A 27129-nucleotide genomic window follows, 5' to 3' on the forward strand; every position below is an offset into this window, starting at 1 on the left:
AGCAATAACAATTCTTTACATCCACTGTTCATAAAACATTTGGACTATAAAACTACCAACTCTTCCCAGTCAAAGTATGCACGCAAAAACCTTTCAGCTAACTACAGGAAATGTTCGGTTATCGCTTACTGAGTGACTATGTAAGCCAGCCAGGTGGCTCCTGTGGAGTTCCTAACTTTGAAAACAATTATGGAGAACAAACTGGTAGAGGTTGGTTTGTGGTCAGTAACTGATTATACTGTAGCATCATGTACCTACACTGTAGTCAGTTCATTTAAAGCACTTGAATGACAAAGACTTGTATTCTGATTCTGCAACTAAGGAGTTCGCCATAGAATCCATCTTCTGGGAGCAGAATTGTGCTCCAGAAGCCAAGATTTAACTTTCAAAATAAGTTTGTAGTCAGCAAGATTGGGAAGGAGTTTCCCAAACATGAGACAAATGTAACTTTCTGCTTTGTTCTCCTGAGTCTGTACACAGCACCTCCAGGAGCAGTTTCTTTACAAAATTGTTCTCAGAACCTACTGTGTGAAATTCATCCTGGTGTGGGAGATGCGAAAAGGGACCAGATTTTTAAAGGCATTTAGGCACCTAAAGAATCAGATAGGGACTCTACTGGGATTTTCAAAACTACCTAGGTCGGGGTGGCCAACCTGTGGCTCTGGAGCCGCTCTTTAGAGGTTAATTTGCAGCTCCTTGCATAGGCGCTGACTCTGAGACTGGAGCTACAGATGCTAACTTTCCAATGTGCTGTGGGGTGCTCACTGCTCAACCCCCTTCTCTACCCCAGGTCCTGCCACCACTCCACCCCTTCCCCCAAAGCCCCTTCCCCGGAGCCGACCATGCCCTCGCTCCTCCCTCCTCCCCACTAGAGCCTCCTGCACACTGCAAAACAGCTGATTGCTGCGAGGGGGAGGTGTGAGGAGGGAGCGGGAGGTGCTGATTGGCGGGGCTGCCAGTGGGCAGGAGGGGCTGGGGCTGGGGCTGGAGGGGGGTAGCAGATGGGGGCCTGCTTACATTACTGTGGCTCTTTGGCAATGTTTGTTGGTACATTCTGGTTCCTTTTCAGGCTCAGGTTGGCCACCCCTGACCTAGGTGCCTAACATCCATTGAAATCAGGTGTTTTTGAAAATCCCGCTAGGTACCCATCTGACTCCTTGGGCAGTTAAATACCCTTTGCACCTTTTAAGGCAGTTGGTGGGGTTACCTGGGCAATGTAAGGGAGAGGAAGGGAACTGCTTGCAGAAGGGAGGGCTCTGTATCTATGCACTGTGGAGCTCTCCTGTCACCCAGCATAAACTGACTGTTGAGTGTTAGTACTAAAATAGAGAGCAGGTGAGGGGACCTCGGATTATGTGGAGCCAATGACTCTAGGGCGTAGTCTCCATGCTGAGTTGCAGCTTTTTAATTAGATGATTTTTAAACGAAAGCAAAAGGTGGTCTGGATAGTCTTATCTTGGTTTAGTTTAAGTCAGTTAACAGCACCTTTAAACTGCAATAAATTACAGTTAAAACTGAAGTAAGTGTGCTCACAGATGGATTTGCACCAGTGTAATTAACTGGTGCAAATCTGTGTAGAGAGGCCTCACTCCACCCCACCAGTGTCCAGGCAACAATCATAGTGACACAGGGGTGAGGCAGCCTTCCAGCCTGCCCCCTGCACTTGGATTGGCAGGGGTTCAGTTTCACCTGCAGAGACAGTTTGGATGAGCTATTACCAGCAGGAGAGTGAGTTTGTGTGTGTATGGGGGTGGGGGGGTGAGAAAACCTGAATTTGTGTTGGAAATGGCCCACCTTGATTATCATGCACATTGTAGGGAGAGTGGTCACTTTGGATGAGCTATTACCAGCAGGAGAGTGAGTTTGTGTGTGTGGTTTTTGGGAGGGGGGTGAGGGGGTGAGAGAACCTGGATTTGTGCAGGAAATGGCCCAACTTGATTATCATGCACATTGTGTAGAGAGTTGTCACTTTGGATGGGCTATCACCAGCAGGAGAGTGAATTTGTGTGAGGGGGTGGAGGGTGAGAAAACCTGGATTTGTGCTGGAAATGGCCCAACTTGATGATCACTTTAGATAAGCTATTACCAGCAGGACAGTGGGGTGGGAGGAGGTATTGTTTCATATTCTCTGTGTGTATATAAAGTCTGCTGCAGTTTCCACAGTATGCATCCGATGAAGTGAGCTGTAGCTCACGAAAGCTCATGCTCAAATAAATTGGTTAGTCTCTAAGGTGCCACAAGTACTCCTTTTCTTTTTGCGAATACAGACTAACACGGCTGTTACTCTAAAAAGAGACAATCAAGTTATTTTGGCTTTATCTGAGAAGTGAGTTTCCTCCAGGATGAATCATCACGTTTCTTTTAAAGGATGCATTTTAGAAATTGGTATCAACTTTAACTAAATTGCTCTTAAAAAAACAATATTAATCTTTTGAATAAAAGGATTTTCTATAACTGGGCATCACACTATACCAGGTTTAGACAAAACCTGTTTAAAATGTAAGGGCTGAATGTATGAGGAAAAATGAAACAGCAAAATAATTTGTATAGGAAACATAGAACCTTGGTTTCAAAATACTGTGCAGTGTTTACTGAAAGTTTTTATAAAGCACAAATATTACCCTCTTGGTATCAGAACATGAAGAAGAATAATGGGATAGTGCAGTGCATATATCAACAATTTGTTTACAAGAGGTTGCCTTGCAAAAAAGTCACTACCACCAGATGTATTTATTTATTCAGCCCCTTTTATTTTGTTATGTAACGTCTTCCAAATTCGTAAATAAGCACTTACCTGCTGTGCCAATAACGGTAATGATTTTTTAAAAAAAGAAAGCTGGTAAAAATACCGCACGTAAATAAGGTTCTACCGAGATTTGAACTCGGATCGCTGGATTCAAAGTCCAGAGTGCTAACCATTACACCATAGAACCAAATGGTGCCACCAATTTCTGTTCTACTGGCTAATAACAATTATTGGCTCACTGGGGAACTCCAAGTCCAGTTTTGCCCCCCATTCGTTTTAAACTGAGGTTCTTTGCCACAAAATTTATCTTACAGACTTTATTCTCGGCTAAATCTCACGCCTCACCTGTACAATATGATGATCCCTCTCAGCCATTAAAGTGGCAAGGAGCCTTCCTCAGACTGCAGCTTTGATTATTTAAAAAAAAGAAGCAAAGAGGTCTCCTGTTTTGATACATCCAAACTAGCTCTAACACAGCCCTGTGCATGCAAAAGAACGTGCACGCTGCATTGCTAACGCAGAATTTAGAACTGAATTCGCATACAAGAAACTGACACAACACAAGCCAACCCGCTTTTGATGCTTACTCAACCGGTGTCAGCTCCACTTTTAAATAAGATTTATGAGGCTGTTTCATTGGGTGCTTTTATTATAAAATATTATAGTTCTAGTAATATTTTAAAGCTAAAATGTGAATAACAAAAGATAAATTCACAGATAGGCCCAACACAGTTAAAGTTAGATAATACATAATTACTTTTGCTATAGTTAGGATTACTTGCATTTCATTATAGAAGGAGCAAATGATTCTTGCCCCATAACTCATACAGACTACAGGATCCTTCTAGCAAAGTTATAATGACCTCACAGTAAAAGCAATTATTAGCCTTGCATATAGTTAAAGGTAATAACAAAAAATCACAAGAAAATAGATAGATATAGCTATAAACAACCTGCAGTTTGTTTTCTCTTTTAAATAAAACTTCCTTTCTATTCATTTTCCAGTGGCATCCAATACATGTATAATAGTCAATGTATAATGTGCCCTTTATTGTTGTTTTCAATATATTTTTCTAATTAAATCCACAGTTCTTATATTTACTTGGCAGTAAAGAAAATATAATAAATAAAATATGAAGACTTTTAGGTTCCATTGAAATAATATTAATATACTTAATATAAGCGCATACTAATAATATTTCCTTAGTACAGAAACTAAGTCACACAACAAAACCTGAAAAATTCTAGGTTCCACCGAGATTTGAACTCGGATCGCTGGATTCAGAGTCCAGAGTGCTAACCATTACACCATGGAACCACCTGACTAACCCTTCAGAATTGGTCCTATTGAGGTAACGTCAGAGCGTATGTTCTTGTGGATAGCTGTGGGATTTTTCTCTTACGTATACATTTCCTCACGCATTAATTCTACATATTAACTAAATCCTGAAGTAATCCAGCACAATTTACTTCAGTAATAAACAAACCATTTTTAAAAAGAGCCCAGAAATACGTGGCATTTCTGTCCTGCTTTCAGTGATGACACTGATGCCTTTTTTTTTTTTCCCCAAAATTCAGCCGGTTGCCTACTTTTCGATGGAATTTCTTACCCATATTGCAATTTTGCACGATGAAATATTTTTGCTTTAAATTATGGACTTTCCGTTTTTGCCCACGTGTTGCATTTTATTCCATGTTTTTACGCTTATAGTTTCCCTTCTGTGCAGCTGAGCGCGACGTATTGAACGTTGAAGCTTTGCTGGCCAAGTAGCATTTTTGCTGTACGTTACCTGTAGCAATTTACAACCCGTTACGCGTTCCGTGCTGCATGACGTATTGTAAGTGGCTTGTAAAGATTTCCCTCATCCCGCAGTCCCACTTTGATATTGTAGATGTTCTTTAATTTCAGTAAGGGAAAAAGAAAACACTCTGGAAAAATCACAAACTGAATAATGAATTACTTACCCCACCATCTATTCTGAATTATTCCTAACTAAGACCCAATCTTCAACCAGCTGTGGGAGGGGGAGGACTGGAATGGGAATCTTGCAAGATGCGGCGCTTTGGGCTCCATGTTTCAGAGCAGATCCCAGGGCAAGTTCAGAGCTGACCAGAGCCAATCCTCCTCACAGCTGCCCTCTCTATTCGCATTAACTTCAGCCTCTTGCAGGATCAGACCCTAAAATGAAAGCATGTAAATCAAATAACGAGTATTAATCATCATAAATTATTGGCAGTAAACGTGTAAAATCAGAGTGAATACTGTGGATAATAACCTATGCCACAGATTACTATGATAAAGAGAAAAATAACAGATTAAACAATAAGACTGAAACATGAGTCTGGCTATCTGTTTTGCATGTTGGTTTTTGTTTTGTTTTCTCAATGCTTAACACACTAGATTATCCGTAAAAACTCCGTGTACTGCCATTAGTACTAATCATAAGTAATAACAGGCTCTTTGTGCATTATTAATTATTATTATTATAGCTGAAGTAATGGTCCAGGAAGTACTGTAAACGTTGTAGAGACAAATATATTTTCACTATAAGAAAAGGAGGACTTGTGGCACCTTAGAGACTAACAAATTTATAAGCTTTCTGAGCTACAGCTCACTTCATCGGATGCATTGTATTATACAGCAATGACTTTATTGTCACTTAACTCAATAATAAATACCACAAAATATTATTAACAATGAATAATAACTGACAGGTGTATGCCCCCAAAACAGCTTTGAGTAAATTAAGTAAAAAGGAAAGGAGGACTGGTGGCACCTTAGAGACTAACCAATTTATTTGAGCACGAGCTTTGGTGAGCTACAGCTCACTTCATCGGATGCATACCGTGCCACAAGTCCTCCTTTTCTTTTTGCGAATACAGACTAACACAGCTGTTACTCTGAAACCAGTAAATTAAGTGATATTCTATTGCCCATCGGAGCGTTCAGGTGAAATAACTTTAGCTTTAACATGAACATTGAAAGATGTCACTACAATACATTTTTAAAGGAGAAAAAAGGTAAATAGCAGAGGATGAAAGGAGAGAAAAAGTTAAATAGCAGAGGATGGTTTCGATCCATCGACCTCTGGGTTATGGGCCCAGCACGCTTCCGCTGCGCCACTCTGCTGTGTAGTAACCAAGCTTCCAACTACAGCTTTTAGAAAGTGATACATTTAATTTATGAGGTTTGGTTTTTTTCCCCTTTTGCTGGTGCTTGGGCACAATAGCTGAAATTGCTGTGTATATTTTCAGCTCAGCAGCATGCTTCCACCCGCCCTCCCCACACAAATATGCTCCCCCAAAATGTCCTGTGCAATGCTTGGGATACAAACATTCCTTTACCCAGTAAAGTTTAGAGACTAACCAATTTATTTGAGCATGAGCTTTCGTGAGCTACAGCTCACTTCATCGGATGCAACCGATGAAGTGAGCTGTAGCTCACGAAAGCTCATGCTCAAATAAATTGGTTAGTCTCTAAGGTGCCACAAGTACTCCTTTTCTTTTTGCAAAGACAGACTAACACGGCTGTTACTCTGAAACCAGTAAAGTTTGAGCTTCAGATGTCTCCCTCTGAAATGCCATAATGCGATGGCCATGTCTATCAGGTGAGTTTACCTGCCTCACAGTTTGCCCAGAATGGCAATAAGCCTGGAGATTTCCCTCTTTCCCCAGTTATAAGGGAACAATGACAAATTACACTCTTTCAAATCTATTTTTTGCAGCAACAAACACTGGGACAATATTTTCCTCCCCTAAGCAAAGGGTGGAGGAAAGCACAATGCAGTTCTGCGCTCATTAAGTCCAAAGGTGAAAATGTTGGCTCCCTAGCACTCCCCTCTTATGGGCCCATGAAAGTATCTAACAGAAGTCTGTGGTGGTCCCAGTCCCCTATACAGAAATGAATAATTAAATAATTATTTTGAGGTGTCCTGATCAGGGTTTACAAATACCTATGTTGCCCCTTTTCACCCAAGCAGATAGCCAAATTTCAGGGCCTTGAGGATGTTCCACTGACAGGTAAAATTAGATTAAATCTGGTATTTTCTATGTTGAAGTTTTGTTTATTTACAAAGAACATACAAAGTCCCGTGTCTCCGAAGCAGAAGGAATCAAGAAAAAAAAAAGGAGCATTTTTTTTAAGCTCACAGCCCCAAGTAGAGTGACCAGATCGCAAGAGTAAAATATCAGGACCCATTTTGGGGCGCACAGCCCCAACCGGAGCCATGGGAGGGGGGTGCACAGCCCTAGGAAGCTTCGAGAGGGGTGTACCGCCCCTGCTGCAGCCCCCTGCCGCAATCCATGGGGCAGGGGCTCATGGCCCCAGCTCCAGCCCCCAGCAGAAGCCACGGGGCAGGGGGGCAGGGCCCTGGCTCCAGCCCCCTGCCCCGCTGCTGGCTCAGTCCAGCTAACAATCACCTCACCTCTCAGCAGGGCTGGGAGTGTGGCCTCGGGGACAGAGCAGGGAGTGGGAGAGAGTGTTTGGGAGGTCTGTGGGGGGGTGCTGGGCTGTGAGGAGGTGGAGGGTGCTGGGAAGTGGGGGAGATTTGTGTATTTTGGGGTGCTAGGCAATGTGGGGGCTTGTTGGAGGGGAACTGGAGGCAAGGGGAGGCTGCAGGGTCCTGCCAGCCGCTTCCCGGGAGCTGCGTGGAGCCAGATAGGGAGCCTGCCAGCTCGGGTGACCAGTCCAGCCCCGCACCAAATATCAGGACAAATGGCGTCCCGATCGTACATCAGTTGGGATGCGGGAAAAACAGCTAAATATCGGGACAGTCCTGATTTTATTGGGACATCTGGTCACCCTAGCCCCAAGCCTCTTTAGACAACAGACCCAAAAACTCTCAAACTAGTTTTTCCCAGGATCAAAATGTGCTCAGAGAGTAAACTCCTAAGCTTTCTTCTTTATTTACCAACTACAGTGAATTTTAACCCAACCCATAATAACGTTGTACCCAGCTAATAACAAGCTACATGGGGGGAAATATTTGATAATTGGACTTTGAATCTAGCAGAGAAAGCTATAAGATGAACCAAGTGTTGCAAGTTGAAGATAAATAAATTCATACTAGAAATAAGGCATCAATTTTTAACAGTGAGAGTAATTAAGGAGTCAAACAATTTACCAAGAGTCATGGTGGATTCTTCATCACAGTCAATTATGAAATCAAGATTAGATTGTTTTTGGAAAATATGTGCTAGGAATTATTTTGCGGAAGTTCTATGACCATAAGCTCAGACCATAAGCTCAGATCACAAAGGTCCCTTCTGGCATGGAAATCTACGAATCATCACAATTATCAAAGGAGGAAAAAGAGCACCACGCCCGGGGATGGAGGCCTCATTACCTTAGGAGATGGACAAATATAAGAAAAACCCACTAACTACCTACCAGATCTTATTGTAACAAGGATAACAATCAGAGACGAATTAAAAAATGAAGAGGATGATTAACAATACATATTTCAGAAATATTTATTTTAATGCAAGACTAAATAATAATAATTAATACTGGGCCATTCAACCCTGGTCTGACCATCATTAAGATGAAAACCCTTGGATTAAGGGACACGGATCATAGGCCTGTAAGCTATTGACTTTGAGAAATTTCAGGTGACCCGCTACCACATCCGATAAGCACACAGGACCCAGCCCTGCCTGGCAAGGACCCTTTTCAGGACCGGCCAATGACAGACAAAGAGGGGGAAGAAGAAGAAGAAGCAGAGGAGGATATCCTTCCGCAGGGAGCCCGTTGCCACCTTCACTTCTCCTACTACCTAGAGGTGGGAAGTACCTGGACTCCCACATCGAGGAAGAGCTGAAGGATGGGAAAGGAAAGCCTCATTGGCGCCGGAATGCTTTTGATAGTGAGGATGCTGAAAGTGAACAAAACTATCCCCAAATTTATTACCTCATGCTCCCGCCCCACACCCTGCCCCCGCAAAGGCCAGGACTAGGGCTGTCTCTCCAGGAGGCAGGGGACACGGACGGGGTAAGGGAGCTCAGGCTGTGGCCACGGCTGGGGACAGAAACGGGGCCAGGAGAAGATCCCCGTCTTTGTGAATGGCAGCAGGAAATCCCAGCCTGGGGCCAGTAGTTAGGACCTCCGGGCATGGGGCCAGCAGCCAGGACCCCACGTATGCAGCCGGGCACAGCTACAACACCCAGCCCCCACAGAAAATCTGGGGGTAATGCAGCACCCCTCAGACCCCACTTACCGAGCCTATGCCTTCTCTGAAGGGCTCGCCTTCGGCCCTATACCTCCCTAAAGATTCCTCCTCGATGCCTGGCATCTTGCGTGCCCAGCCTGCCTTCAGCAAGATCTAGCAGGAGGCAAACTGGCCAGGAGACCTCACACAGCACCTAGCTCTCTTCTCCTGGGGGCTCACTGCTTCGCCTTTCACCTCCACCAGGCCCAGAACACTGCACCTGGCGTCTCACACCCCGGCCCGCCTGCCCTCGGCGAGATCTAGCTGGCCAGGAGCCCTCACACACACTTGGCCCGCTTCTCCTCCCGCCCTCTCCCTGCTTGGCTCTTCACCTCTGCCAGCCCCAGAGGACTGCACTCCGGTGACCACAGGGGACTCTGACTCCCAGCATGCCTTGCTCTCATTCGCATACCAAGACCTCCGTCCTCTCCTCCCATAGGGGCGTTTTGTGCTGCCCCACTGGGTGGGGGCAAACTGTATCCAGTTGGAGGAACAAGGACACACGGAGGAAATCGAGGGCTCTGCTCCACATGCGTCTCCCTGGAGTTCCCGGGCCTGCCTCTCTCGCCCTAACTGGGAAGCCTCTATCTTCTCTGGGGTATTTATAGCTTAGGGCCCAAACTCCACCCTGTGCTTGCTTCGGCAGCACATATACTAAAATTGGAACGATACAGAGAAGATTAGCATGGCCCCTGCGCAAGGATGACACGCAAATTCGTGAAGCGTTCCATATTTTCTTTTCCTGCCTCGCTGGTGCTGCTCGCAGGGCCCTTGGCAGCCGGGGAGGCCCCGCTGGGTGGGCAGGCACCCTGCTGCAGCACTCCCCGCTTTGCCCCTCGCCTCTCCTGGGAGGGACCCGAGGTGCCTCCTTTGGCGCAACGGCATCTCCTGCGTCTTGCGCTGGGCAGGCACCGCATACCCCACACCCGGCTGCCTCCCAAGCCGGTTCGCAGAGACAAAAGGATCCGCTGCCGCAGACGCCACCCAGCCCTGATTCACAGGGACCCCTTTATGGGACCGCCTAGGCACCCACAAGCAGAGACGGGGAGGAAGAGGAAGAAGAAGCAGAGGACGATGTCCTTCTGCAGGAACTCCGTCACCACCCCTGCCATCTGGAGGCGGGAAACGCCTGGACTCCCACACCGAGCAAGGGCTGATGAAGAACAGGAAAGGAAAGCCTCGTTCTTCTCTGCAGGCCTCACCTTCGGTTCTTCGCCTCCCTACCGATTCCTCCTCGGCGCCGCGCCTCTCACCCCGCGGCCCGCCTGCCCTCGGCGAGATCCTTTGGCACAGCGGCATCTCCTGTAGCTTGCGCTGGGCAGGCGGGGTCAAACCATACCCAATTGGCGGGCGAAGGACGCATTGAGGTAATCTATGAGATGCCTTTTCACCTCTGTCAGGCGCAGAGGACTGGAGTCCGGAAAGTTCTTGGAACTCTGACTTCTAAGATGCCTTGCTCTCATTTGCATACCAAGACATCCTTCCTCTCAGCCCTGAGGGGCATTTTGTGCTGCCCCACCCGGTGGGTGGAAACCATGGGAAGGAGTTCACTCTGGTCATCATGCATGTCCATTGTGTTCCCACGCCTCCCTTGCTTTCCTGCGGTGAAATAGTGCATCATGTTCTGACAGAAAGAAATGTTCAGACTAACTCGTAATGGTCTTCACTCTTTTTAAGAGTCAACACTTCATTTTATGTATTTTTTTCATTTTGGCATCGATGTTGTTTGAAAACAATTTTTTAAAATTTTGTTGCTGAGTGAGCAGGGTGGCACGCTGTTTTGTGAGCATTTCTCATGTTAAATGTTTTTTGTGTAAACAGAAGTATTTTCATTCTAAGTAATTTAGAGATCATTTTCTGGGCCCCCATCCCAATCATGATAATTGCTTAAAATTATGAATTTTGAATCATGAGAAAAATGGGTGGTTTTTTTTATTTTATTTTCATTTCTGAGCGCATAGTTTACTCTTGGGTCAAATTTTCAGGCGTTACTCTGTGGAACCTTTTAAGGCGAGAATGTTTCTTTTTAATGAATACTCCGATTATGAGGTCCAGGGCCTGCAGTTCTTGGAAAAACAGTAAAAAACTGTCATTGGTAACAAACTACTCATTCATGTTGGAAACACGGCACCAGTAAACACTTGAGAGGAAAGCCAGGATCGCGCAGCACCCTTCTGTCGCCACGTATGGCGTTTGCACAGCAAAGGAACTGCAGACGGCCCTGGGCCCTGCATCGGAGATCTGCAGCCTTTTGCAGCCTCTTCTGTCCGTCCTCTGCCCTGTTTCAGCTGCTGGAAGCTGGCGGGAGAGGCGTCTCGTGGGGGTGGGGAAGCTCCAAGGACCCACTGGAGAGGGGATGGCAGCTGCTGAAGGGGGATTCGCGCACCCCGCTGGGGGCGCGGGGAGGCAGCAGCAGCTGCGGGCTCCTGGTGCCCCTTGTCTGGGGGGGAAGTGCTTGAGAAAACACTCATCAGCCCGGGGAAGCTACTGAGGAAAAGGCCCGGCGTCCAGCCCGAGGCTCGGGGCGTAAATCGACCTGGGGGTGCCCGGTGCGCCTCCAGCCCTGCCCCGCAAGGGGCGTGGCAAACGGATGGGGGCGGAGCCTGGCGTCCCATGGGGCGGAGTCTGGAGTCCTCGCTCGATGCTGGGGAAGCTGCTGGGCGAAGCGTTGGGTTTCTCCTTGCGCCCTGGCCCTGTCGTGACGTCATCCGTCAGCGCCAGTCTCGCGGTGTCACGTGGCCCGTGTGTCTCTGTGGTAGTGTCGGGACGACAACCCCTCCCCCCCCCCCCCGCCAGCGCATCGGTGTCTCTTCGTTGGTCCCGTGCGCGTTTGCTGCGGCCGGGGCCGGAAACCCCGGCAGGAGGTGAGAGACAGAGCGGGGCGTGGGGTTCGGGTGGGGATTAAAGTCATGGGAAGGGGGAGGTGTTCCGAGGTGGGGGAGCTGCCGCGCGGGGAGGGGCGTCGGGCAGGCACTCTTGGGGGCGGTTGAGAGTCAGGCTGTGGGGGTGAGGAGCTGTGAGTCTGTGGGAGAAGCCGGGGAGGAGTGCTGGCGGGGCTGGATGCGGGGACAGCCGCACCAGGGTGAAGAACAGGGTCTGGAGTCTGTGCTCGGTTATGGGGTAGGGGTTCTCTGCTCTCCCCACCCTCGGGCTGCGTGCCTCTCTTGCACCTCCCAGGTTCCTGTTACAAATGTCCCTTGCTTCGCGTGAGGTGAGGGGTGATGTAGGCAGCAGAGCTAGTAATAATGTTTTTGTCACGGTACCTGGATGCTGTGGCAGGACGAACAGAAAAGTGGAACACAGTGGGCGGCAGGGCTTGTCTTTGCTGTTAAAAAACCTTGGAATTTTTTTATCTCCCGGTAACTAGCATGCTTGAGCTATCCCAAGGTAAAAACACAGTGAAGACATCGTGGTACATCAGTTTTAATGTGAGGTTAATTTGCTGAGATCAGCTCTGTCTGGTGCTGATTTCTGTGAATTTACCTCCGATAAATCTGAAGTGCCTTGTCCTCCCTGTGTCTTCACCTCGGTGTCGCTCATGTACCTTAGTTACCTTGAGATTAAAAACACAAGTTTTTGGGGGGAATGAAGACAAATCCTGATATTGATGGTTGTATTTCCGTTACCTGTGGAAACCCATTCGTAGTTTTGCAATATTAAGGGCTACTTGGTATATGTGACTATATGAGAGTACAAACGTACAAATTGGGTTAATGCAGATCAAGATTATTCACAAATGGATCAGTGAATTAAATTATTTACCAACGTTCAGTATGTCTGTTGGGAAAATAGCACAGCAGGGCACAGATTATCCAACAAGTTCTTGGAATGTACTGGAGACAGTTTTTTATTTCAGAAGGTGGAGAAAGCTACTGGGGAGAGGCTGTTTTAGATTTGGTTTTGACAAATAGGGAGGAACTGGTTGAGAATTTGAAAGTGGAAGGCAGCTTGGGTGAAAGTGATCATGAAACAGTAGAGTTTATGATTCTAAGGAATGGTCAGAGGAAGAACAGCAAAATAAAGAGTGGTTTCAGAGTAACAGCCATGTTAGTCTGTATTCGCAAAAAGAAAAGGAGTACTTGTGGCACCTTAGAGACTAACCAGTTTATTTGAGCATAAGCTTTCGTGAGCTACAGCTCACTTCATCGGATGCATACTGTGGAAAGTGTAGAAGATCTTTTTATATACACACAAAGCATGAAAAAATACCTCCTTCCACCCCACTCTCCTGCTGGTAATAGCTTATCTAAAGTGATCACTCTCCTTACAATGTGTATGATATTCAAGTTGGGCCATTTCCAGCACAAATCCAAGGTTTAACAAGAACGTCTGAGGTGGGGGTAGGAAAAAACAAGGGGAAATAGGTTACCTTGCATAATGACTTAGCCACTCCCAGTCTCTATTCAAGCCTAAGTTAATTGTATCCAATTTGCAAATGAATTCCAATTCAACAGTTTCTCGCTGGAGTCTGGATTTGAAGGTTTTTTTGTTGTAATACAGCAACTTGCATGTCTGTAATCGCGTGACCAGAGAGATTGAAGTGTTCTCCATCTGGTTTATGAATGTTATAATTCTTGACATCTGATTTGTGTCCATTTATTCTTTTACGTAGAGACTGTCCAGTTTTGACCAATGTACATGGCAGAGGGGCATTGCTGGCACATGATGGCATATGCCAACAGCTCTCGTCCCCTAATGCCCCTACTCTACTTGCGCTCTATTGATGACATCATCTGGACCCATGGAAAAGAAGCCCTTGAGGAGTTCCACCATGATTTCAACAATTTCCATCCCACCATCAACCTGAGCCTGGTCCAGTCCACACAAGAGATCCACTTCCTGGACACTAATAAACGATGGTCACATAAACACTACCCTATACCAGAAACCTACTGACTGCTATTCCTACCTACATGCCTCCAGCTTTCACCCTGACCACACCACACGATCCATCGTCTACAGCCAAGCTCTGCGATACAACCGCATTTGCTCCAACCCCTCAGACAGAGACAAACACCTACAAGATCTCTATCAAGCATTCTTACAACTACAATACCCACCTGCGGAAGTGAAGAAACAGATTGATAGAGCCAGAAGAGTTCCCAGAAGTCACCTACTACAGGACAGGCCTAACAAAGAAAATAACAGAACGCCACTAGCCATCACCTTCAGCCCCCACCTAAAACCCCTCCAACGCATTATTAAGGATCTACAACCTATCCTGAAGGAATACCCATCACTCTCACAGATCTTGGGAGACAGGCCAGTCCTTGCCTACAGACAGCCCCCCAACCTGAAGCAAATACTCACCAGCAACCACATACCACACAACAGAACCACTAACCCAGGAACCTATCCTTGCAGCAAAGCCTGTTGCCAACTGTGCCCACATATCTATTCAGGGGACACCATCACAGGGCCTAATAACATCAGCCACACTATCAGAGGCTCGTTCACCTGCACATCCACCAATGTGATATATGCCACCATGTGCCAGCAATGCCCCTCTGCCATGTACATTGGTCAAAACTGGACAGTCTCTACGTAAAAGAATAAATGAACACAAATCAGATGTCAAGAATTATAACATTCATAAACCAGTCGGAGAACACTCCAATCTCTCTGGTCACGCGATTACAGACATGAAAGTTGCTATATTACAACAAAAAAACCTTCGAATCCAGACTCCAGCGAGAAACTGTTGAATTGGAATTCATTTGCAAATTGGATACAATTAACTTAGACTTGAATAGACTGGGAGTGGCTAAGTCTTATGCAAGGAAACCTATTTCCCCTTGTTTTTTCCTACTCCTCCCCCGCCCCACCCCCAGACGTTCTTGTTAAACCCTGGATTTGTGCTGTAAATGGCCCAACTTGATTATCATACACATTGTAAGGAGAGTGATCACTTTAGATAAGCTATTACCAGCAGGAGAGTGGGGTGGGAGGAGGTATTTTTTCATGCTTTGTGTGTATATAAAAAGATCTTCTACACTTTCCACAGTATGCATCCGATGAAGTGAGCTGTAGCTCACGAAAGTTTATGCTCAGATAAATTGGTTAGTCTCTAAGGTGCCACAAGTACTCCTTTTCTTTTTGCAAAATAAAGAGTGGATTTCAAAAAGGCAGACTTCAGCAAACTCAGGGGAAGCAAGTCTAAGGGAAAAAGCAACTGAAGACATTTGGCAGTTTTTCAGAGAGACATTATTAAGGGCACAAGAGCAAACTATCCCACTGCACAGGAAAGGTAGGAAGTATGGCAAGAGACCACCCTGGCTTACCCAGGAGATCTTCAATGATCTAAAAATCAAAGAAGAGTCATACAAAAAGTGGAAACTAGATCAAATTACAAAGGATGAATATCAATGAGTAACACAAGTATGTAGAGACAAAATTAGAAAGGCCAAAGCACAAAACAAGATCAAACTAGCTAGCGATATAAAGGGTAACAAGAAGACATTCTATAAATACATTTAAAACAAGAGGAAGATCAAGGATAGGGTAGGCCTATTACTCAATGAGGGGGGGAAAACAATAACAGAAAATGTGGAAATGGCAGAGGTGCTTAACGACTTCTTTGTTTCGGTTTTCATCAAGAAGGTTAGTGGTGATGGATTGCCAGTGAAAATGAGGTAGGATCAGAGGCTAAAATAGGGAAAGAACAAGTAAAAATTACGTAGACAAGTTAGATGTCTTCTAGTCACCAGGGCCTGATGAAATGCATTCTAGAATACACAAAGAGCTGACTGAGGAGATATCTGAGGGATTAGCGATTATCTTTGAAAAGTCATGGAAGATGGGAGAGATTCCAGAAGACTGGAAAATAGCAAATAGTACCAATCTATAAAAAGGGAAATAAGTACAAACTGGGGAATTACAGACTAGTCAGATTAACTTCTGTATCTGGAAAGATAATGGAGCAAATAATTAAGAAATCAATTTGCAAACATCTAGAAGATAATAAGGTGATAAGCAACAATCAGCATGGATTTGTCAAGAACAAATCATGTCAAACCAACCTGATAGTTTTTTTTGACAGGGTAACAAGCCTTGTGGATAGCGGGGAGTGGTAGTGGTATATCTTGACTTTACTAAAGCTTTTGATACTGCCTCACATGACTGTCTCTCAAACAAACTAGGGAAATGTAACCTAGATGGAGCTACTATAAGGTGGGTGTATAACTGGTTGGAAAACTTCCCAGAGAATAGTTATCAGTGGTTCAGTCCTGCTGGAAGGGCATAATGAGTGGTGTCCTGCAGGGATCAGTTCTGGGTCCGGTTCTGTTCAATATCTTCATCAATGATTTAGAAAATGGCATAGAGTACACTTATAAAGTTTGTGGATGATGCCAAGCTGGGAGGGGTTACAAGTGCTTTGGAGGATAGGATTAAAATTCAAAATATCTGGACAAACTGAAGAAATGGTCTGCTGAAATTCAATAAGGATAAATGTAAAGTACTCCACTTAGGAAGGAACAATCAGTTGCACACATCAAAAATGGGTGCTTATGACTGCTTAGGAAGGAGTAGTGCGGAAAGGGATCTCGTGGTCATAGTGGTCCACAAGCTAAATGTGAGTCAACAGTGTAACACTGTTGCAAAAAAAGCGAATGTCATTCTGGGATGTATTAGCAGGAGTGTTGTAAGCAAGACATGAGAAGTAATTCTTCCGCTGTACTCCGCACTGATTAGGGCACCACATTTCAGGAAAGTCCAGAAAAGAGCAACAAAAATGATTAAAGGTCTAGAAAACATGACCTATGAGGGAAGATTGAAAAAATCAGGTTTGTTTAGTCCGGAGAAGAGAAGACTGAGAGGGGACTTAAGTTTTCAAGTACATAAAAGGTTGTTACAAGGAGGAGGGAGAAAAATTGTTCTTCTTAACCTCTGAGGATAAGTCAAGAAGCAATGGGCTTAAATTGAAGCACGGGAGGTTTAGGTTGGACATTAGGAAAAACTTCCTAACTGTCAGGGTGGTTAAGCAATAAATTGCCTAGGGAGGTTGTGGAATCTCCATCATTGGAGATTTTTAAGAGCAGGTTAGACAAACACCTGTCAGGAATGTTTTAGATAATATTTAGTCCTGCCATGAGTGCAGGGGTCTAGACTAGATGACCTCTCAAGGTCCCTTCCAGTTCTGTGATTCTATGTCTGTGTATCTATTTATTTTGTTTGCAAACATTCTCAAAACAGGATTTTGTTCATATTAATACTCTTGAACAAAACAAGTAATTTGAATGTCCATAAACAAATTGTCAGTTGGAATCAGTAATGTGTGACATCAATCTTCAATTACGTATTGTATTTTTATATTATTATTTGAATTTTTTTTATTACCAAACACTTTGGGCAACAATCAGTAGGTTGAAAATGTTTGTATAAACTTTTCTGTGAACAGTTACCAAATCTTTGCCTAGCTCTAGCAGCATTGACGTAGGGTCTGCTACTGTTTGTAAAATCATCCTTTATATTTAAATATGAAATAAATTGATGAGCTTGATTCATGCTCATGAAGAGCAAGACAGTGTGTTGCTAAAGCAGAATTGTAAAAATCTAACTGTTCAAAGTATTAATGCTAAACACTTAATTTGGAGCTTTTGGTCGGGAGTTCAAATTGAATATCGCAAAGAATTTGTGAAGTGATTAGTTAAGGTCTTTGTTTTGAACATGTGAAGCACTACGTAAGCACTAATTATGACGGTTGCTTTTGCTGACATTCTTTCTCTTTAATATTTAAAAGCCAACAATGCCGAGAAAAAGATGCGCAAGACCAACAAAATTACCGTCTTCAGAAAAGAAAACCAGGAGAGAAATTATTGATAAAAGGGTGGCGTACACAAGGATATACTTGGGGAATCAAATTGGCCGATGGCTGACCTTAAGGGAAAAACTGGATTTCAAAAGTGACACAGACCTTGCAGGATTTTTGCTGGATCTGTAAGTAAAATAGTACCTCACCTGCATGAATATGAAACTAATCACCTTTTTTTTTTATTATAATTATTATTTTGCATATTAGATAGAAGTGGTAGAAGGTTCCCAGGATAGTGGCAGGAGACTCCAGGAGGGATTTGCCTTTGATGTCCTGTTCCCCTCAAAATCCAACTCCATCATAGTACCATTTCAGAATGTGGGAATTACCATACTGGAGGAGACCAGCTGTCTCTATTGTTTAGTAGTCATCAGTATCAGCTACTTTAGAGGAAGGTTCCAAAAAACCCTGCAGTCCCAATTATGGAATAGTCTTACTCCAGGTAGATTGTCTTCTTAACTCCCCAGAGATTGATTTATGCCCTGAAGCTTTCCAAAACTCTTGATTTTATTTTTAAATTTTTTCTTAAACATCTTGATATTTTTGTTATATGTATGTTCAATTCTCTTTTTGAATCTTGTTATATTTCTGGCCTCAATTATATCTTTTGTCAGCAAGTTTGATAGGCAAATAGTGTTGTGTTAAATTTTCATCAATTCTGTATTTGTCACCTTTCAGTTTCAGTGAGTGATCCCTTGTTTTTGTAAAATGAGAGGGTGAGTAGCAGTGACTGATCTACTTTCTCAGAACCGGTCATTAGTTTGTACACCTTTACTACATCTCTTCCTTATTTACCCCCTCTCTAAGGTGTGAATTTTTTTTAGTGTCCTCTTATGAAGATAGTCCATGGCTGTAATAATTCTTATTGTCCATCTCTGAATCCCCTCTTTATTTCTACTACATCTTTTTGAGATGGGGTGACCAGAACTAAACAGAGTATTCTAGGTAAGATTGTACCATTAGTTAATAGCTATATATAGTTTTAATTATTCTCCATCTTATTCCTTATGCATCCTAACAATTGTCCTTTTCTGACTGCTGCTGAGCAACAGGTCTCCATTGAGGTGTCCATACTGATGCACAGGTTTTTTTTCTTGAGCTGGCAGATAAGTTTAAATACACTGAGTTCTAAATTATTCATTCTAATGGGCATTATTTTGCATTTGGCAACACTGAATTCCATCTGCCATTGTGTTGCCCATTCAACTAACTTGATTAGGTCTCTTTGAAGGTCCTAATAGTCTTTAGTCTTCACTAACCCAAGTAATGTTGTGTCATCTGTAAATTCAGCCATGTCATTACTCACTGCCTTTTTTCCAGATCACTAATAAACACTCGTTCTTGCTGTACTCAACGGTTAACCTTGTGCTATGTTGAATATTGGGATTCTTCTTTGAGTGATTGTCCACATGGATTCCATTCGTGCTGTGCATATGTCCCAGGTACACAATATCATATTCTTTTGGCCAGCAGTGTCTACTGAGGCTGTACCAACTCACTAGATATCCTTATGCCCCCTCACTGAGGACATAAAGGGCAGCGTGAGTCCAACTAGCTCTCAGTTCCTTCTTACCGCCCATGTCACAAAAGACTGAACTGCTGCAGTTTCCTTGCTTCTCTGCACACTTCACTAGTATAGTGTGTGTGTCTTTAGGATAGTTAATTATTATATAGTTAGTGTTAGTCTTTTGTCATTGGCACAAAAAAACCTTTTTAATTAAATACTTAAGGGCAGCCCTATCTTCCTTAGTTTTGCAGACCAGTGGTCAAACCCTGCATCTGGATCCAAATTCCTGCAGCATCCTGGATGCTGGCTCGTAGAAACCCACCAAAAGAAGCTATTCAGCTGAAGTTCAGAACATTGTGCTCCAAAGCTGAAAAGCCTCAGCTAGACTAACTTAAAAAAACTAGTGGGAGAGGTTTGCTTTTTGAGCATCTCAGCACCAGCTTTCTGTCCTGAGAACATCTCAGCAATATTGGATTGTTTTTTAGTCCTGAAACAATCTGGGCCTTCCTGTCAGTATCATAAGGGTCTGTCTAGCAGCAATACAGTGGTAAGGTTCCTTCAGGGCTTTACTCATGTTTTTTCCCCATCCCTCTTGGGACCTCAGTATAATATTGGCAGGGTTGGTGAGTTCCCTGCTTTGAGCCCTTTGTAACCTGTTCCCTCTACCATTTATCTATAAAATTTGCCTTTTTAGTGGCTGTTACATCAGCTTACAGGGTTGGAGAGATTCAGGCCCTCGTGGCAGGTCCACCTTATACAGTGTTCTATAAGGACAGAGTAAATCTCAGGCCTCATCACAAGTTCCTGCTTAAATTTGTTTAGAAATTCCATGTAAAACAATTCATTCATCTCCCAGTTTTCTTTTGCAAGCCTCATTCAGCCCTCAGGGAAACTAAACTTCAAACACTCGATGTAGTAAGTTAACTGTCTGTGTGTATTGTCAGGACAAAACCAATCAGAAACATACCTCAACTGTTAGTGGCCTTTGAAAAGGTGACTGCAATATTAGGTCAAATATCCTCTTAGAAATTATCTAAGTGGGTCTCCAACTGTATAAGGACATGTTATTGATTTAGGTAGATTAGGTCCATTACATCCAGCCATGTAAGAGCTCATTGCACCAGAGTTTAGGCAGCCTCTAATGCCTGCTTGAAGATTGTCCATTTCTGAAATCTTCTAGGGCAGCTACGTGTTGCTTGACCCACACTTTTACAGGATGCTTCCCTTTGGTAGAGGCGTCCAGATTGTATCCTTGCTTTGGTAGTGCTGTTCTGCAGTCATTGTTTAAGTTGGACTCCTACACGTCTCCAAGCAAAGAGAAGCTTGTTAGTCATAAAGAGTGGAATCTTGTTCAGTCACTCGAACAAGAAAGAAGTTACTTACTTTACACTAACTTCAAGAGGTTGTCCACATAGATTCCATGATCCACCCTCATTCCCTGTTACCACAAAATCCTACTCCTCTGGAATTCGGTATTGGCAAAGAAACTGAGGATGGTTGGGCCCATTCTTCCCTTTATGGTTGGGTGGGGTATGAGGGCATTTAGGGCGCAGACATGGCCCAAATAGACATGGCTCGCCAAATAATCTGATCTTGCGTGCATGCAGTCCATGTGTGCCAAGAGTGGAATCCACATGGACAACATATCTCAAAGAACCACAGTTATCTAAGGTAAGACATTTCATGATTGGCTAGTTCCTTTTTTTTTCTTTTATCTCCTTATGCTGTGGATCTGGTTGCACTCAGCAGAGTTTGTGAAGAAGAGGGGTGGAGAAGGACGGGTTTTGTTGAATGGAAGGCTGAACAGGGACAGATGGTGAAGGGGAGGAAGTAAAAGGAGCTCGTGTGACTCAACAGCTTGCCTCTCTCTCCAATAGAAGTTGGTCCAACAAAAGATATTACCTCACCCACCTTCTCTAATTAGACATGTGGTAGTCATCACTCTGACCACTCTGCTTGATTGGTTGTATTTTTTTACCTCCACCCTGCATCTTTCTGTTTTTAGACAGTAAGGTCTTGGGATGTGGACTGTGTGATCTCATGGCTGTGCAGGGTCTACCATGTTTTGGGTGCTGCTTGCATATAACTACCATCCTTTTAATTCTTGTAGCTATGACAATGATGATCAGTTACCTAAAGAAGCAGTAATCTCCTTACCTGAAGATATGAGAATTGTAACTGCAAAAGAAGAAAGAGATTTACATGATGACTCCTCTTCAGCAGAGATTGTTGGAATGTTAGTGATACTACTTTATTTTATGCAATTGATATTCATAAAGATAGATGTAGAATACAAGTCTTCTAGCCTTCTCTTAAGTTAATTTTGCTTTATTGTCTTATATCAGATTTATGGCATTTTATGCTCTGGTGTATCCTAATAAGAAGAATGCATATTCTTTTAAAAGGTGTCCACACCAAACCCATTGGTCTGCCTGTCAGAGTCCCCTTCTTAAATACTGTATTTTACTCTTCAGGGCTTTAAAAAATCTGTTTAATGTAAGTAAAACATCTGCCTGAATGAATGGGTGGAATTGAGCCCATGGTGCTGTTGGCTCTGTTAGAGATGGAGAGGCTGGGAGCAAGTGCCACTATTTCTCTTTCAGGATGTGCGGGAGAGACAAGAAGAGTAGTTAGAGCCAGTGATGTTTTTTCCATATGCTGGGGTGGGGGAACAACGGAATAGAGTGCACTCTGAGCCACTGCTATTTTAATAGAACTAGAGATGGGGAGAGTGGGTCGCAGAACAGTCTCTGAACTGCTGCTCCTTTAAGAGAAGGGAATGGAGTGAGTAGCAGAGAGCCTACGAGGAAAGCAGGACCTGGGAGGCCAACGGCTATCCATATTTCCAGGAGAGGAGCAGAGGCAGCAGCAGAGAAGCAGAGCGTTGGTTGGTGCGTGGGATGGGGTAATGATAACGTATTTCATTAGGCGGCTTGAAGATGGGTCAATAGACATAAAATATGCATGATTTTGGCAGGGCATTTGGCAACCCGAGTATCTCACTTCAGGCAGCAGCTTGAGTTAATGGTTGAGTAGGCATTGTGAGGAAATTTTTCAAGCCATGGGACTTTAAAAGACAACAATTATAAAATTAACATTAACCTTTCTTAAATATTTTACTAATATCAAGCCTTCTGTAATATAGATGTGACAGTGAGGACCAACTGACTGCAGAATCAGCCTGTTCTGTACCACAAAGTAGGGGAATCAGAACTGTGAAAGAAGAGAGGCAATTGCAGGATGACTCCTCTTCAGTACAGAGTGATGAAAAGTTAGTGATACATTTTTTTCCCCCTACATTTTGAAATTTTCAATGAAGTAAAAATATTTTTAAAATATTTGCTGGTATCCAAAATAACTGGAAGGGCCAGGTTTTGTTATCTCCTAGTTAAAACAAATGTTCTAAAAGGGAAACAAGTTAACTTGACTGTTGAGACACCTGCTCTTCTTGGATTCTCACAAGACTGTTGTTTTTCAGTCTGGTACTTGCAATTTATTGAAAGCAAGAAGTAGCTAATTTTATTGCTCTGTTTTATTAGATGGTGTTGCTTCCTTAAACCACTGGAGACTGGATTTTATATTAAATATTTTTTCTATGTTAGAAATGAATATTACTTCTCCAATTTAAACTGAAATCTGACTTCCCTAGTAATCCAAATTGAGTTTGGTTTATTAGCTGAAAATTTCCAGACAATAGTGTAACAGTTTTTAAATGACTCATGTCAAAAAGAAGCTGTGGTTCAATCAAACTGGAAAGAACCTGAAGCAGTTGTATATAATCTTTTCACTCAGTGTTTCAAGAGATGCTCTGTTGTGTCTCTTAAAACTTGTTACATACTCAAAAGTAGACTTCTTTCCTGGTCTAGAGTCAGTGAACACATCAACACTGCTATCCTTTAAGTCAAGAGGCACATCAGTACTGCTTCTCATTTGGCCAAAATAATTAAAATAGAACCATGTGAGGTACTACAGAGCCTGCAATCATTGAATGTGTTCCCTCCTTACAGTATGCCCTATCACTTCTGGTCTGTATAGTCAGAAAGTTGGTTTCAAAATTAAAACTAAGTCTCTCTCATGCAGCAATGCAGAGCACAACAGTTAGGACAATGAAAATGATGCTGCTTATTTCAAAAGTTTAAAACGAATGGATTAAACATAATTAATTTTTCAGTTATAAACAAGTATGTATATATTGTTTATATATTCCTGAAAGCATGCTGGACCTTTCACAAAATAAAAAAGTCACTCTCCTCGCTGCAGGGAGCTTAGTTTGTGACAATTAGACATATGTAACAAGTGAGCGCAAAAATGTTGGAGACTGAGAGAGAAAGCAGGATGAGGGTTACCAAAGTAAGGTTAATTGGCCACATAGATTTGTGGAGTTAGATGCCTTGATATTTCAATTCTGTATTTAGAAATATTTATTTATACTCACAGGAAGTTAAGGATCAGGTGGTTGACAGGGATATTTTGTGCAGCAGAGCAATGAAGCAAAGCAAAATGAATTAATGATTAACAGATTTAAGACAGGTAACAATGAAGAGTCAGTTGTGTTGAGTTCTGGGATTTTTAGTGTAATATTGACATCAGAAGGACAGAGTGGATTTAGAAGAGTGCAAGTACAGTGAAGTGCTGCTATTGGAGTAGCTGCTGCTGTTAGCCAATATTGTCTTTTGAAATTCCTCCCTGGGTGGCTGTTGGTGTGGACCACAGGTTGCGGGGAGTGTTGCTGCATCTAGTGTGCTCAGTTGGATTCCCCTGTCTCTGGGGTGAGGAGAAGTGAGCATCCAAACTCTTGTCTTCCCAGCAGTGCTGTGCATGGAGTGGTTGCTGCTGTAAGCCACTCAGAGCTGTTGGTCTTGAAAATCCAATTCTGAGTGGCAGCTGCTGCTGTATTTATAATGTATGCATATAGAGGTGGCATGTGTGTATGCACACACTAAGTATTTTAAAGCGCTAGAATCAGTTACTTCAGTGACAAAATGTAAGGATACATGACGCACACACAACAAAAAGTTGTAAAATCACGATTATTAAAAGTGAATAAATAGACTGGGAAGATTAAGTCCAAACAACTGTTTTAATTGAAACAGTACCTTGCTGTGTTTGCAACCCAGACACTGAAGCTTTACATAATGACGCAAGAGCTGGAAATTCAAACTAGCTAATCTATTTGGTTAGGTATGCTGAGTGAACTACACAAAATAAATTGCATAAATAACAGTGAAAAAGAACGTGGTCTTTTAAATCTTTCAAGTTTTAGTAATGTAAGTGGTTCTCAGTAACACAGATGAAGAAACTTAGTATCTCTAAAAATATCATTTTGAATCTGATGTTGGTCCTTTAACATTGCTTATTACAAACTGAAATGTTCTCTGCACCTCTTTTTCTTGACTTCAGAAATATGTTTTGGAGAGATCAAGTGAGAGTGGGGGGAATGAAAGGGAGGGAAGGACTTCAGTCATTTAAGCAACAATTTAAAGGTGCACAGAGCAATTTTGCTGGTCTACACAATCCATTCCATATTGTGAAGCTTGCGTAAACAAACGCATTAAATATATTTGTTCAGGGCACCTACAGAAATGAATATAAAACTTTTTCTTTAACAGCCATAGTCTTTTAACATACATGTGACGGTCATAACCAAATATATAAAGTAACTGTGAAAGAGATGGAATGGCCAGACACCACTTACTAACATTCCATCCTGTACTACTGATGTCTTTTTACGTGTGCATTATGACACTGAATGCGTGCACTCCAATGAGGGATTCTACAATCCCTTAAGACGGCCTGGGCAGACTTTTTGGCGTGAGGGCCACATCGGGTTTCTGTTGTATGGAGGGCCGGTTAGGGGAGGTTGTGCCTCCCCAAACAGCCAGGCATGACCTGGCCCCCGACCCCTATTCCACCCTCCCCCTGCTTCTTGCCCCCAATGGCCCCCCTGGGACTCCTACCCCATCCACCACCCCCTGGACCCTCCGCCCCGGCTGCTCCCATCAGCCCCATCCAACCCCTCCTCTCATTCCTGACTGCCCCCCCCCCCGGGACCCTTGCCCCATTCAACCACCCCTTCTCCCTGTCCCCTGACCACCCCCAGAACCCCTGCCCCTGACTTTCCCCTGCCGCCCCATCCAATCCCCCCTCTCCTTCCTGACTGTCCTCCCGGGACCCCTGCCCCCATTCAACCCCCCTGTTTGCCGCCCTCTGACCGCCCCGATCCTTATCCACACCCCCAGCCCCTGTCCTCTATCCACCTGCCCCCCTGTCCCCTTACCGCACTGCCTAGAGCACCGGTGGCTGGCAGCACTACAGCCATGCTGCCATGCAGCACAGAGCACCGGGTCAGGCCAGGCTCTGCAGCTGCGCTGCCCCAGGAGCTCACAGCCCCCTGCCGAGAGCATTGCACCAGTGGTGCAGTGAGCTGAGGCTGCGGGAGTGGGGGAATAGCAAGGGAGGGGCGGGGGGCAAGCCTCCTGGGCCAGGAGCTCAGGGGCCAGGCAGGAGGGTCCCACAGGCTGTAGTTTGCCCACCTCTGCCTTAAGGTAACTGTCAGTTTTAAAGCATATGTGATTCTGCTAGTTAATGAAGTCCATATTGAAAATATTTCCAATGTATTTAGGGCCACATTCTGTTCCATTCAAGTCAAGTCCTCTAGTTTTGAGATTGAGTAAACGTTGGATAGTCAATCCAGCAAACATTGCGCTGACTAGTGGTATAGCTGTGTGCAGTTCATTTTGCTCAGCTTACATTTACTTTGTATCCATTTGTGTCTACTTTTAATGATTCTTATAAAATGTTATAACATCAGTCTAAAATAGTGTGGTGCTCATGGAGGTGGTAGTATAATTTAGCCAGTCGACTTGGGAGACTTCCACCAAACCTATTCACATCTTGACAGTAGAGACCAAGAAAAGCTCCGGTAGGTATGATTATCCATTTCTTTCTTTAGGTTCAGTTATCCATAAGAATTGATAATTAATTGTTACATATTTTAGTGATCTTTCTAAAAATGTACTTTTAATATGTGCACGGGATACTAGAGAGCCTAAGAAATTATTGTAATTTCATGGTGTCCAGTCTCTTAGATATACAGTAATATATCCCAAGAACATAAGCCTACCTTTTAAATATAAGTTTTCTATTCAAAATTATTATTCCTGAATCTTCTATTTCTGATTTTTTCCTAATGTGATTAATTTGAATATTTCCCTTTTAACAGATAAGTCAGCATTCATACAATGAGGTTTCCTGGTATTCAGGTGAAGATTCTACTATTGGCTCTGAATCTGACCTTTCAGAAAGGTAAACTTATTGAATACAGAAGGTATTTCCTTGGTGCATAGTATGAATTGGTACTTTGAAGAGCAGTATATTTTATATTGTTTGCAAAGTATTTACTAAATATTCTTATTAAATGAATATTAAAATTATATTGTCTCAATGTTTTAATTTCTCTTCTGGTTCATGGGGCTGGCATTTTGGGATATGAATAGTTAGCGTTCTTAAGGACTTCCTTTAAATCTAAGCAGCTTCCACTATTTACTCTTTACTTGTTTGAATGATAACCTTGTAACTACAGTCTTGTTGTTTTCAGAGCCTTTGTAGCAAGTATTTGCCTATTTCATACCCATTTGATCATCTATTGTACATATCTCCTAGTTTTTAATAGCAGATTTAAGAAACAGTATTGTTTCATGTTCTTCAGGACACTCCAGGCTGTGAAGGGTAGGAGAGCTCTTACTACTCAGACAATTCAGTTTGGTTTTGCAGGCTTTTTTTTTTTTTTTTTTAATTTTATTTTAATTAAGCTGTTGGACTTCTAAGAACCTAGTTCTAACCTTTAATTCTGGTTTCT

The 27129-nt window shown here is 43.4% G+C and overlaps 1 protein-coding gene and 4 non-coding genes across 5 annotated transcripts; 2 read left to right on the plus strand and 3 right to left on the minus strand.

Annotated features, from left to right (window-relative positions):
* Positions 1-2861: 2861 nt before the first annotated feature.
* Positions 2862-2933, minus strand: TRNAQ-UUG (transfer RNA glutamine (anticodon UUG)). The gene has a single exon. It is a non-coding gene; the product is annotated as a tRNA-Gln (tRNA).
* A 1059-nt stretch (positions 2934-3992) lies between these two features.
* TRNAQ-CUG (transfer RNA glutamine (anticodon CUG)) lies at positions 3993-4064 on the minus strand. Its single transcript has one exon. It is a non-coding gene; the product is annotated as a tRNA-Gln (tRNA).
* Positions 4065-5804: 1740 nt separating this feature from the next.
* Positions 5805-5876, minus strand: TRNAM-CAU (transfer RNA methionine (anticodon CAU)). Its single transcript has one exon. It is a non-coding gene; the product is annotated as a tRNA-Met (tRNA).
* Positions 5877-9582: 3706 nt separating this feature from the next.
* On the plus strand, positions 9583-9689 carry LOC140898421 (U6 spliceosomal RNA). Its single transcript, XR_012154981.1, has one exon. It is a non-coding gene; the product is annotated as a U6 spliceosomal RNA (small nuclear RNA).
* Positions 9690-11713: 2024 nt separating this feature from the next.
* On the plus strand, positions 11714-26704 carry LOC140897956 (uncharacterized). The gene is made up of 5 exons (XM_073311263.2): positions 11714-11816; positions 17693-17889; positions 21382-21507; positions 22417-22542; positions 26494-26704. The coding sequence occupies exons 2-5, from the start codon at positions 17699-17701 to the stop codon at positions 26495-26497; spliced, it is 447 nt and encodes a 148-aa protein (XP_073167364.2). The 5' UTR covers positions 11714-11816; positions 17693-17698; the 3' UTR covers positions 26498-26704.
* Positions 26705-27129: the final 425 nt, after the last annotated feature.

This window comes from Lepidochelys kempii, chromosome 14, assembly GCF_965140285.1.
Source record: "Lepidochelys kempii isolate rLepKem1 chromosome 14, rLepKem1.hap1, whole genome shotgun sequence".
In the NCBI taxonomy this organism is placed as follows: Eukaryota; Metazoa; Chordata; order Testudines; family Cheloniidae; genus Lepidochelys; species Lepidochelys kempii.